Source organism: Sminthopsis crassicaudata, chromosome 1 (genome assembly GCF_048593235.1).
Source record: "Sminthopsis crassicaudata isolate SCR6 chromosome 1, ASM4859323v1, whole genome shotgun sequence".
Classification (NCBI taxonomy): Eukaryota; Metazoa; Chordata; class Mammalia; order Dasyuromorphia; family Dasyuridae; genus Sminthopsis; species Sminthopsis crassicaudata.
Genome location: NC_133617.1, coordinates 570,742,183 through 570,755,695, shown reverse-complemented (window position 1 = coordinate 570,755,695; position 13,513 = coordinate 570,742,183). Strand labels below are relative to the sequence as shown.

At 34.5% G+C, this 13,513-nt stretch overlaps 1 protein-coding gene across 2 annotated transcripts in view; it reads right to left on the bottom strand.

Moving 5' to 3' along the window:
* The window catches only part of EDIL3 (EGF like repeats and discoidin domains 3), a 685,096-nt gene extending 672,070 nt beyond the window's left edge, over positions 1–13,026 (bottom strand). The window contains exon 1 of one of the 2 annotated variants that reach the window (XM_074282146.1): positions 12,322–13,026. In XM_074282146.1, coding sequence (XP_074138247.1) covers positions 12,322–12,388 — 67 coding nt within the window. In that variant the 5' untranslated portion in view covers positions 12,389–13,026. The remainder of the gene's footprint in view (positions 1–12,321) is intronic. The other variant, XM_074282145.1, reaches the window with a different exon arrangement.
* Positions 13,027–13,513: the final 487 nt, after the last annotated feature.

Genomic DNA, 13,513 nt, shown 5'->3' with positions numbered 1-13,513 from the left:
TAGAAAAATTCTTATAGTTAGAGGGAAATTATCTATGGTGGAGCCTATGGGAGTGCTAGATGAGGTGCTGGGGCAATTAGAAGATCAAAGAGGCAGCTGCAGCCATTTCACCTGACAACTTGCAGCTGTGAATAGCGCTATGGTTTAAAAACCTTTCCCATGTGCACCTTGGGCCTCCTTTTGGGGAATACCACTCTCTTGTCATACATAAGTAATGTGAGTTCTAAAGCTCCTTACTTCTCTTTTACACACAGTAATTACTACTTTATTGCTCTTTGATGCAATGAGATTTAAAAAAGTCACATTTTCCTTATGCTCTATAGGTAAATTACCTACTTTGGGAAGATTAATTTAGTGCTCAGTCCACCTGGGTATTTATTTGCTAAATTCCATTGTAGGTTTCAAGAACAACACTCACTTCTTTAAAAATAAATAATTTAGTGATTTCCATTTCCCTATAACATTTAAAAAGTAGTATTTCAATGTTCTGAAGAAGTTAATATACTTCCTAAAGCTATTTATTTTACATCTAGGAAAAGGTTTAGATAATTAGAGTATTAATGTGACATTCCCATATTTCTTTTTGTTATATTAATTTAGATGAGCTTTTCTCATTGTTTTGCCAAGGGATCAGAAAATAATTTAAAAGACCAAAAAGACAAAAAAAAATTTTGCAAAGTTGGGGAAAGTTCTCTAGGGATGTAACAAAGGAAATTGGATATGGTATTCTATTACCTAACATATATTAAGAACCTAAAAATAGAAGTAAATTGCATATTAATGTAATCTTCAGGCAATAAAGTAGATTATTCAAAGAAGTGTAGGCAGAGCAAACTCCACCTAAGAAATAGTACCAGTTAAGATTGTAAATACAGATGGAAGTGAGTAAAATAATGCAAGTGACTGGAAAAATTCAAACTAAAATAGCTATGGAAGAAAAACATACAATTGACATTCAGTTATTAGAAGGGAAAATCAAGTCAAAAATTACTTCACAAACATTCCATACCAAAAAATTAAAATGTTACTAAAAATTACACAGTTAAAATATATATTCTGATCTGGGTGACAAATCTGGGTGATCTATTTAGAGCATCCCTGAAAACTGCTGCTTCATCTTCAGTAGTTTTGTTGTATAATTATGTAGGCATCTTGGGTTCCAAAGAAATCCAAAAAGATTGAGGAAAAGAATTAGGAGAAAAAAAATTAAAAGGGGGAAAAGTATGTAATTTGGATATGTAAGGAATTAAAGAGCATTTAGTTTGCAAATATTTTAAATATGCAGATTTGAAAAGAAAGAATTCATTAACATTGTGCAAAGTTGTATTTCTTCAGAAAACAAAGGATTTTCCCTCTACTGATACTCAACTTAAGCTTTTTCATAAGGGAAAAAGGTGGCCTAATTTTCTATGTATGTAAAATTTTGCTGCCTATCAAAATGCTCTCCATCTAGGATGTTCCAATTTTTTCACACGCATAGGTCTTGCATAGTACTACATGATACTCCCTCTCCCCATTGCAGTCATGCAACACAGGGAAAAGAGGGACATATTCAGTGTGAAGCAGTACAAAGCTCCTTACTCCTAGCAGTGCTGCATATATTCTCCTATTGGGCAGCAATTTATCAAAAACTTTCTTATAGATATCCTTCTAAGTGTCATATGCATGAAAATGGTACAAACTATAATAAAATGATAGCTTACAGCTATCTAGTTCTATAAATACATTATTTTATTTGATTCTCTCAATCACTTTGTGAAATAGATTTTATTATTATCCCAAACCCATTTATAAATAAAACAATAAGGAAACTGAGGCTTAATGAGATTAAGTAATTAGCTGAGGATCCCATATCCCATTGAAAATTTTATAGTGAAATATAATCTGCTGCTGCTGCTAGTACTACTATGTTTGTGATGAGTTAAGAAACTAGTCATTATAATAGTATATTGTAATACACTATAGCTGAGTCTTAAATGAAAGAATAGTAACATTGGACTGAAAATACAAAAAAAAAAATCTTACCATTCCTCTCCACCAAGGAAGCATAGCTAAGGTACAACATGTATGCACATGCACATATACACACACACAGACACACAGACACAGACACATCACTGAGACATGGATTTAAAAGGCCATTGTAACAATCTCGTTGAGAAGTGAAGAGGGCCTAAACTAAGAAAGTAGTCAAGAAGTCAATAAGAGTAACATTTGAATAATTAATTCATATTTTTATAATTTTCATGCATTTATTATATATTTAAGGAATGTTGAGACTGAAAATACATTTTTAAGGATATTTTTGTTCAAAATAAACTTGGACATTTTTTTCCTCCAGATGACAATACAAGGTACTAAGCTCATTTGATCAGTAAATTTCTTGTCTAAATATAATTCATTTATCCAGAACCATTAAAAAGTAACATTGAATATTACCTTAAAATCTTTCCTACAAAGATATGCTGTTGCAAAAAAGCAGATCTTTATGAACTATTTGAAAATTTAAAATTAAATGACATACATAAGAATTAATAATATGAACTCATGACAAAATTCAAAGGAAATACAAGGTGTTAAGGCTAAAGGTATAAAATTAAAACCAAATAGGAGAAATGACTAACATCTTGAAGGACAAAATTCCCAAATAAAACAAATAGTGTAGAGAACCACCACAGGCCACCATTTTTTGCCTTTACTATTCTCATTAGCAACTTATTTAAGTCTTCAGAGCACAATTTTTCTGTTTCATCAAAGAATGAATACTTGGTTATTGTAAAGTATCACATTTTTTTCTTTAAATTTTAAAACTAATTATGCAGAAATGTTCTATAATTTTTCACAATAGCTTTACATATTTGACAAGAAAATGTTTCATTCCCCACTTTGATATGAAGAAATGGGATCACATTTCAGTGATTAATATAGAAAGCTAGTTTTACTTTAAAACTACATACACAGTGACTTTCCTAGATTAACTACTTTAATCAATTTAACTTCTGTGATCTGTGAACTTATGGAATAGTTACCAAGGAAAAAAAATGGAGAAAAGCTTTGACTCTAACAAAGGAAGATACTGTTGTAGAATTTTTTAAATTTTTAAATGAGTTTTTACTGATAATTATTAAATGTAGAAATTACTGACTATATTGCCTTTATTCTGAATCATAGATCTAGTGCTAGAAGGGACTTCTGAGGCTAAAGTATAATTACTTTTTTTTCCTATTTTATTGATTCTTCCCTCCCCACTTTAATTCAGTAAAAACTATATTGAACGTAGATTCATATTATGTTATAGATTGATTGCAAGAAGCATATAATAAGTGAGAAGGAAATTTTTTTAAGTTTATGAAACTACTTTGTGACCTACTTTTTATGCTAAAGTAATACTGCAGCTAAAACTATGCAGGAATTTTCAATTCAAGAAATGATATCTGTAGTGAAAAATACCATATAACAGCTTGGCACACTGTATCCATATGAATTGAGGGAAGAGTCACATTTAATAGCCAGTTAAGAAATGGGAAAATATTCTTTTTTATGGGAATTCAGAAATTCAGAGAATAAGGAAATATCTCAAAAATCCTTTATTTTTATTCTTTCTTTGAGAAATGGTCCATGTTAATATGTGAAATGTGTAGTCTCATATATCCATTCCAAATAGTTAAGTCAAAAATTTATTATTTACCTGAACTTGTTGATTACTAATTTTGATTTTCTTTTCTCTTTCCTCTGCCTTCCTTTTCCTCATTGTATAACATTTTAGCAACATGCCAAATAGATAAAATGGGAGAAATAAAAGGAGATTAATTTCAGAAGCACGTATCTTTCATTTTTTGTGAAACACTTTCAAAAAGGCTTAGTAAGAAATGTGGTTCATACTATTGCCTGAAATAGAGTTTGAGTAGTATCTGTGAATTACATTTATCCATGTTATTGCTATCTTCCTATCAGCAAAAAATTTTGAGAGGTGAATATTTTCTTCAATCTGTTTTGTAATTTGGGAAAAAGAACATATGGTTTTAATAAAGGCAATTTAAAGAAGCCCACTTTTGGCTGGAATGAAGCTACTCTATGTTGAGAAAGTAATGAAAAAATAGACTAGAAATGAACCAGTCTGGCAGGAAATTGTAGTTTGAAGACAGAATTGAGTCAGAGAAAGGAGAAAATAATTGAAGTAAATATTGGGAGAAAAGAATACAGGTGGCTACGAGTCTATTATCAATTCACATTGAAAGGTTAGCCAAATGACAGAAAACTTTCATGCAGTACTACTTTTGACATTGACTATGAGTAGTCTTGTCCTTTCACCATTGTTTTTTTTTTTTTTTTTTTTTTTTTTTTTTACTTTTGTGCTTACCATCACCAATTACCTCTACATCATTGATCTGGATGTTGATTTCCTGTATTGGATGATAATCCACTTAGTTCATTAACTATGTGTTATCCTGATTGGCTAGTCAACTATTATAAAAACATAAAGCTCATCAGATCGTGCTTATAGCCCAACTTATTCTTTGCCATCCAATCTCCTATCTACTCCCTCTCTGTTTTATGTCTTTCTCTTTGAAGAATAATAAAATCAATATTAGTATTTTCTTCTGTTAAGAATATCTGAATATCAGTTTATATCTCTCTTTTGTCTCCATTCACCATTCCTGCAACTCCCCAAACAAAACATTCTTCTGTGACCACTCTATCTTGTATTTACTATGTTCAAAGTATACACATTTCTCAAAGGTAATGACTCGATTTTATGCACAGTTCTTGATCTATAATGAGCCCTTTCACAAATTCCTCTCTTTCTTTCCTTGTCCCCTTTCATCTCTCTTTCCTTCTTTTCTTTTCCTTGCTTGAATGGACAATTGTCAAATTGGCTGAAGAAACCGATGGTTAAGTGACGTTTCAATAGTCACAAAATAATCTATGTATGAATTTATTTCAGTTAGAGTCCACACAAAATTTCTATTATTCTACACTGAAACCTTTCAATAAATATTACTCTGATCAAGTATGTCCAAATTTTAAAATAAATGCCTAGTATAGAAAATTTGGAATACTTGGTAACATGTAAATATGGGATGATGCCATTAAGTCCAAACTACAAGCATCTATTCCTGACCTTTTATGGCAAGGCAATATATTTAGCTATACATACTAGAAAGAGATAAGCAAAATGTTCATACTGTCTTCTATGAGTTTACAATCCAGGAAATATAAAATATATTCACAGTTTAATAAAATATTAAGGAGAATTAGATGTATTATGGAAGAAGTGAGGGTAAAATGCTATGAAAGCAAGAAGAGAGATTAGTCATTGAAATTAAACTGTTGATCTTTTAATTTAAAATACTCAATTATTCTTAAGATAGATCAGTGGTATTGATATTGTCTTCTTTAGAAAGTTAGAAAACCACAAACTAATGAAGTTCCTCTTAGCTACACATGACATTGAATTCGGAATTTGACACTTGTGTTAGAATGAAATTGATGTTCAAATCCCTTCCCTCAACTCCACACACTATATTAACTATTTGCAAAGCTAGTGATGATCATTATCATCATAAATCATCTATAACAGGAAAAATACTATGTATATGTCTTTGATAGATTAAAATGGAACTTGACACATCAAAACATTTCAACTCTTATGGCGCTACCTTCGTTTTAAAGAATAACATATTTGATATATGTATCTAATGCATCAGAGATTTATTAGAATTAAGTTTGTTAAAATAATTAATGTATTTCTTTTAAAATATCATCCTTTCTCCCCTACACATTATTAGAGATATTCCATAAAAGGGAATTTTTTAGATGACTAAAATGGATAAAAGAACTAATTGCAGTTAGACAAGAAAACAGAAAGATAATTTGACTTCAAGTAAGGAAGAATTGAATCCTAATACTGCTATAGATATTTACTAACTGTTTAACTCTGGGCAAAATATTGACCCTATACACACTTTAATTTTCTGATCTGAAAAATGGAAATAAAATAATAACAGCACTTCTCTCACAAGTGCTAACATGGCATTGTAAGGATCTATGAAGTAATATATGTAAGTACTTTGAAAACTTTTAAGTTCCAGTAGACATAGATATAGCTAGCTATATTTAAAATATTTTTTGGATGGAAACACTCCTAAAATCAATTACTCCTTTCTCTGCTTCCTCAACATAGATTAATGTGTTTGTTTTTTGTTACTGTTGTATGTGTGTGTGTGTGGGGGGGAATCACTCAAGAGTTTCATTATGAATAACAATAAGCAAAATAGTAAAACCTTTGGAGGCCAATGTTTATAAATTTCTTTGAGCCTATACTTCATGGCTTCAGACTATCTTTCTTGTTTCTATAGGTGTCTTATTTCTGTCTCTTTCTTTAATGTGAGATTTTTTTTTCTTTTTGTTTGTTCCTGTTTTTAAGGGAGCTTTACTTCCTGCTATAAAACCACATTGGGGATGGGGGGGAGAGAGATACTTTCTAAGTGAAGAACTAAGTAAAGCAAGTATATTTCAATACATAAAGTGTAAGGACTACTTAGGTAGATTTTTTGGTATACTTCCAAGTTTATGATTGTATGCAGAATAGTTGAAATTGCTGGATAATTGGTTCTTGATAAGTTGGGTGTTACTATATATAATTTGTTTTATATTAGACAAATGTATTTCTAATTAACCTCTACAGACAAATCGTACCCCAAATGGTATGTACTGCTTCAAGTTTCAAGTCTCATTTAAAATTTGCAATAACAGATGGGGAAGGATCATCATGGCATCAGCTTTTTTAGATATGATAATTAATTTACAATGTCTAGTATAGTAAAATCATTTTATTATTTTTAGATTAAATTCTTATTTGTTTTATTTTGAACTAAAGAAAGAAAACAAGTATTTTCTTAGAGTAGGATAAAAAATGATTGTACATGAAATTGCAAATCTATTATTTTAATTGTGATAAAATTAAATATCTATTCTATAAAAGAATGCTGTTTTATTTGCATCTTGGAATACACTTTATTTTAAGAAAACTTTGACCCAGAAAAGATGTCACATAGGATAGAACGCTTGGCACAATATCTGCACGTATATGCAAACTGATAAGCAAAAAAAAAAAGTATAGTATTTCTAATACATCATACTTATAAACTATATCAGCAAATGATAGAATTTTATTTGAAAGAAAGAACATTTTTTAAACCACAAAAAAGAAGAAAAATATATCTAACAGTTAGCCATATAAAAATAGGTATTTGATCAAGTATTAGTGATTGCATGAGATAGAAAATGACAATATTTTGATGTTCTGTTTTGGATTTTTCATCATTTAACATAGCTATTCCATTCAACTCATTTTTTCAGATTTTCTAAAAACTTGATACTATCAGGATTCATAAAGTTTGTAATTTATTTAGGGGGGAAAAGTAATATTATCTCTGCAAAATTATTTTATCCATGTGATGAAAATATGCTTTGGTTAACTCAGTCTATGTATTTTAATATTCCAGTTAGGGGGGATACCAGTGTCAATTGTGTAGCTTGTAAAAAGAAAAGAAAAAATCTGAAAAATAATCAGTAGCTATGTAATTACAAATTCCTGATTTATTCATTTTTTAAAAATTTCTGTGTCTATAAATTATGAAGCTAATTGGAAGGCTTCTTGTACAAATTAACTATTTCACAACCATATTGTGACAAGCAAGGCTATCTATGGTATAGAACAAAATATCTAGTCATGAAAAGGAACTCAATCCCTTATAACCAATGACATATTTTTCCCCTAAAAGAAGTCTTAGGTTTAGATCATAAAGTTTTCCTTGTGCATTTGAAAGGATTTGTTCACTTTACCTCTTTCTTGCCTCAGCATGCCTTTTTAAATTAGCTCCATTGATTATCCTGACACCTACTGGTGATGGTACATCTGATTTCTGTTTGGTTTCTCTCCAGGCTGAATTCTACTCTCAGACTTGTTGAGGGAACTTTCAATGGGAGGGTTGGTGGGAGGGAAGGAGAGAGCTTTCTGACAGCTTTTAGAATTTACTTACAAGATTTTTATAAATTGTTTTTCTTTTCTGATTTGCTTCCACTGAAAATTGAACTCTGAAGTCTACAATTGTATTCTGGCTAGACTTCAATGCGATTTCTACATCAGAAAGAATTCTTGCAATAATTGTGCTTGTAAGCACATATTCTATAAACAAACAAAAAAAAAACAGAAATGCTTTCCTTGGAATATCACTAATATTCAATTCTAATGAAACTTTGTTTTTGTTTATAAGTATATATGATATACAGTCTGTCCAATAATCAAAATCTTCCCCAAGCTGTAAGCTTCAGATTAATAAAGAACCATTTTAAAAAGACAAATAAAAACAGGTTTTTAAAAGAGACCACCAAAAGGTCTCTCATATTTTTCAAATTGATGTTGAGTAGGAAAAAATGTTTTTTTTTCTTTTTTTTTTTTCTTTAAAGAACATCCTGGAGTTCTCAACTAGAGAAAGATGTAAATATCAACTGTAGCATTAGAATATTTAGAAGTTTAGTCATTTGTATTAATTCAACCATAATTCATCAGCACAATAATTTACCTTCCCCCATGGAATTATTTTAACAATGAGACAAAAGATGAAATTATTGACCATTTTTATAATAACTCCATTTTTAAACAAAGTTTGATGATTTTTCTAATGATTATAATTACACATTAGAATATATTTGAATTAAAGATGAATGTGAGAAATAATTATAAAGTAAGGTTTCAGAGTGCAGTTAGAAATATATGGTATATTATGGCAGAGCTTGCTAGAATAAGACAAAGTTGGTACATTACCAAAAAAATAACTTAGTAGCCTGGTCTCACTTTAAAGTTATTGATTATCTTCAATTTTATTATTTGAAGGTAATTGAAAAAGAGTCTTTCACTCAAGGGGATTGAAGTTGATGTTGGCTTTTAAAGGTACAAGTCTAATGTATTTAGAAATTTGATACTCTAGCCATTAGTATGTAAGAAGGTATAGTCAAACACTGGAAATTCACATTTGATAAGGATTTTGCTATGATAACTCTAGGAAGACAATATTCTAGAAGAAATGTGGTACTTAGTTTTGAATTTATTGTGCATCCTCATTCAGAAGTAGCTAAAAGTAGCTGGAAAATTATTTAATTTTGAAAAGTCAAATGATAAATTCCAGTGATGCATAGTATGTATGACATGTCTAGACTTCAGATATAGTGCCTTTTACTTAAAGACTACAGGCACAAACTTCAGGCACAGGGACAGATTGCATAAGGCATCACGTGCTTGCTGCAACTATATGAATGTTATTGGATTTTTTAGAGTAACTCATAACAATGAATAATTTAAGAGCTAATAAAATATTCAATCTGACTGATCCATTGGCTTAATTAAAAAAAAAACAAACAAAAAACACCTACTAATAAAAAGAGTTACTAAACTTCACGGAGTAGAGACTTTGATGACCTTAAATTAGATGACCAAAAAGGGAAACACCACCATTATAAAAAGGGAAACACCAAGGCAATAGCAACTTTCTGGGCTACCCAAAAGATCTCACTGCCATTGGTTACTAAGTAGTTTATTTGAAGTTTAAATGGTCTGTGCTGAACCTTTTAGGGATGTGCCTGAATAACGTGCAGGTGATGTAAGTTTAAAAGGACCTATTGAAAAATGGGATCATTTTTTTTCTTCATTTTCCCTTTCCTTCTTACCACAGACTGCCAGAGAAAGAAGAAGACACTAAAGAATATGTAGTATACAACTGACAGACCTTCCTTTAGGAGGATTTAGAAAGGAAAACCTTACCTAGATTCCTCACTAAAGGTTTCCACCATAATCCAAAGCTTCAGACTGTGTCCGTAGGATCCACGGCTCCTGGGACCCTTTGCGTGTTGTATTGTAGGAGGGGAAGAAAACTCAACAACGGAACCAATCTAGTGAACGCTGCACTCTGCTATTGCAACCCGACTCAGCAGAGTGGAGATGGAGGCTGCAGATTTAGCAAATAGATTCTCGTTTCTCTTCTTCCTGGGAGCTGTCCTCCACCCTAATACAAGCTATAGGGACAGATGGTGATGGTAGGGTGTAGGTGTAGGTGTCTATGAGTGAGTCTCTGTGCTTTCTGAGTTTATGGGTTTACGTTGGGGAAGAAAGGGTGTGGGAAAGAAGGGAAAGGAGCAGGAAAGAAAAGGGTTATTCATGCCTCTCTCTTGCCTTTCTTCCAAGGGATCAAAGTGCAGAGGGTAATCCATACAGAAAAAAAGGAGGAAAATTTCATGAAAAGAAACTCGAACTCATGAACTAACTCTCTCTCTCTCTCTCTCTCTCTCTCTCTCTCTCTCTCTCTCTCTCTCTCTCTCTCTCTCTCTCTCTCTCTCTCCAGGCAAACTGCAATGCTATGACCATTTGGTAACCTTAAATGGTGCTGCTGACCCTTCCTTATAACTGGGACACTTTGTTAAATGTACTGCACACACACACATATACACACACAGAGGGACACTTAAAAAAATCATGCCTCATTTAAGAGAGGAAGGGGCAGTCGTCAGAAGGTAGACAACCGTGCTCATCAGGAAAGCCCTTAATAAGCTGGTCAGCAAAAACAAGCTGCGGGGGAGGGGAGGGATTTGGGGATGGCATATAAGGGTCAATAAATAAAATAATAGTAATAAATTTTTGTTTAAAATAAAGGGAATGTAAATGTTATTAATCGCATGTTGATTCACATCTGAGAGTAATTATTAATTAAACACCTAAAAAATCAAGTAGAGCATCTTAATTCAGTTTTGTATTACAATGAACTCTATACTTGAACCGCTTCCCCTGGAGATTTATTACCCACTAAATCACACAGAAGAGATGCTGCTTCGCATTCTCAAGGGCCCAAGAGCAGAGACCTCCCACCCTACATCTCTCTTTACAGTTCTATATTCGTCATCCAACCGCCAGCCACCTCCTCTACAGCTCCCCATCTTTTTGCAGCACAAACTTAACCACCAACCATCCTGGAAAGCCAATCACACTTTTATTTTACACCTTGATACTTGTTCTGTAAAGTGCTCCCAGAAAGATAGGCAATAACGGGAGCTAGTCTCTCAGTTTCAAAGCTCTCTATCAAAACAAACAAACAAACAAACATTTTTTTTTAAAGCTTACCCCCTCTTCTCAAATCAAGAGAACATGACAAGCAATCCCTTGCAACTTTACAAATATTAAATAAGACTAGGGAGGTGAGTTGCAGTATGATTTATAACGTAATATAACATATGTATACACATATATATGAAAACATGCATAGCTACAAATATAAATGTGTCAGTATGTCTATATAATGTAATCTGAATAAAGCTATCAGAACATACTTGGGATTTATTCGGGTGAGGGAGCTTTATTTTTGTTCTATATTTCAGATAGAACATGTCCTAGTTAAGAGAGACTAAGGGAGACACTGACAAGAACCATGCATTTTAATAGTGATATACAGATCTCCAAGTGTCATGAAATGTTTGCAAATTGTTCAGAATTGATTTAAAATTCAAGAACCGAGGACCAATTATTACACACACACACACACACACACACACACACACACACACACACACACACACACACACGGCTGCACCAGGCTTGGGGACAGCTCTGCGGTTTTGAAACCCTCGCATCCACTCAGTTGGTTGACGTTTAAACTCTTACATATTCCTCTCGCCCCACCCCCATCTCCCAACTCCTCTCAAGCTGGACTAATTACGCCCAATGAGCATATTTGCAGAGATTGCCCTCCCCTTCACTTTGGAGAACACCTCCAGAGACTCTCAGTGAAGTGAACTGCAGAATCCCCTTGCTCCCAAGAGTTGTCTTATCTTTCTTGTGCCTCCTCCTTTTCTAGAATTACAGCCCTCAGCATCACAGTTGTGCCCTCCCTGCACACTTCACTCTCGACTTTGGGATCACTTTAAATGGTCTGGCCGGCGTACAGTTTCTCCTCCACATGGGTCTCTTTTCCTCCCCTTCCACCCCCAGCTAAAGGCACATAAACACGCATACACTCACATACATATACGCACATACACACAGAGAGAAGAACCTCAGGCGGCAGCAACCTTCTCGTCACAGGGAATCGGATTCTCCCCCTACCGCCGAACTGCCAGACGCCCCCACCCCTGCCTACCCCAGCCTCATGGGACCGCTTCACGCCCACTTGTACACTGGCATTCCCTTTTCTCCCAGCACTGCAGAAAGAGAGCTTTGCCCCCTTTTCCATCCCCTTTCCCTAGCGGACCTTCCACCCCACCCAATCATCTCACCTTTGGTGAATTGAGGGACGCAGAGGCTCAGACCGAACAAGAGCCAGGCTGCTACCAAGCGGTTCATGATCTTTTCTCCACTGGAGCGACCCCGGTGGGAAAGGGTCGGGGAAAGATAGAGGGTCTGGGTGATGGGGTTCTCAGAGATAGGGCTCTGGGTGCCAGACAATCCCTCACACTAAATATGTCTTCTTTTCTCAACCCTTCTCTTAAGAAAATTAGAAAGAAAGAAATCTTTAAAAGAGAGGAAGAGGAGAAAGAGGATGGAGAAAGAGAACGCTTCCCTCTTCTTCTTTTGCCGGATCTTTGGCAAAGGGTTGCGGGTAGAATATCAGAATAACCCAGCGCGGCTCAGCCAAAGTGCTGCAACTCAGTCATAAGCTGGGAAGAAGAGAGGAGAGAAGTCCTGGGAGGCGGAGATATGTGTGGGAGCGCGGCTCCGGGCTGAGAGGCTCAGGACGGCTTTCCTTGGGTAAACCTGGGGCTATGAGGAAGCCCGCAGTCCGTGCCCAGTTTTCCTTAGGCTGTTTTCTCTGCCACTCCTGCGGGGCTTCTGACTTGGAGAACAATGAAGCGGGAGGACAAGAGGAGAGAGAGAGAGCTGTGCCGGCTGGAGAGCGCACTGTGTACAAACAGAGGCGGCGTGCGTATGAGCAGAGAGCTTTACAGGCTCTCTCCCCAATCTCCGGGCTCTCTTTTTCCTCCTCCCCTCTCTACCCTCCCTTCATCCCTCTCCCCCTCTTCATTCTCTGTCTCCCTCTCTCTTTCTCTCACTTCCCTCTTCACAGAAGTGGCTCCTTCTGCTGGAAGAGAGAAGGGAGACAACCGCAGCCACACCCTGGCACCTGCTACCAGCTTCCAGTCTCTTAGGCTACCTTTATAATACTTCCTCACCCATCCAGATACTTTAGGGTTAATAAGGGACAGCTAGTATCCACATTCCCATCTGTTTTCAGCAGTGACTCAAATTTACCACGAGGAAACTTCCTTTGGAGTTTTTCCTAGGTTTTGTCAAGAAAGGAGAGTTAAAGAGATTTCTTAAAGTTGTTTCTGTTCGCAAGAAAGAATCTGCTAGAGAGAGACAGCATTTTAAAAAGCATGTGTCCTAGTTTTCCAATAAATACGGCCCAGTTTAACACCAGTGACAAAGAATGAAAAACTCTACCAATGAGTTCCAATCTATTCTGTATTC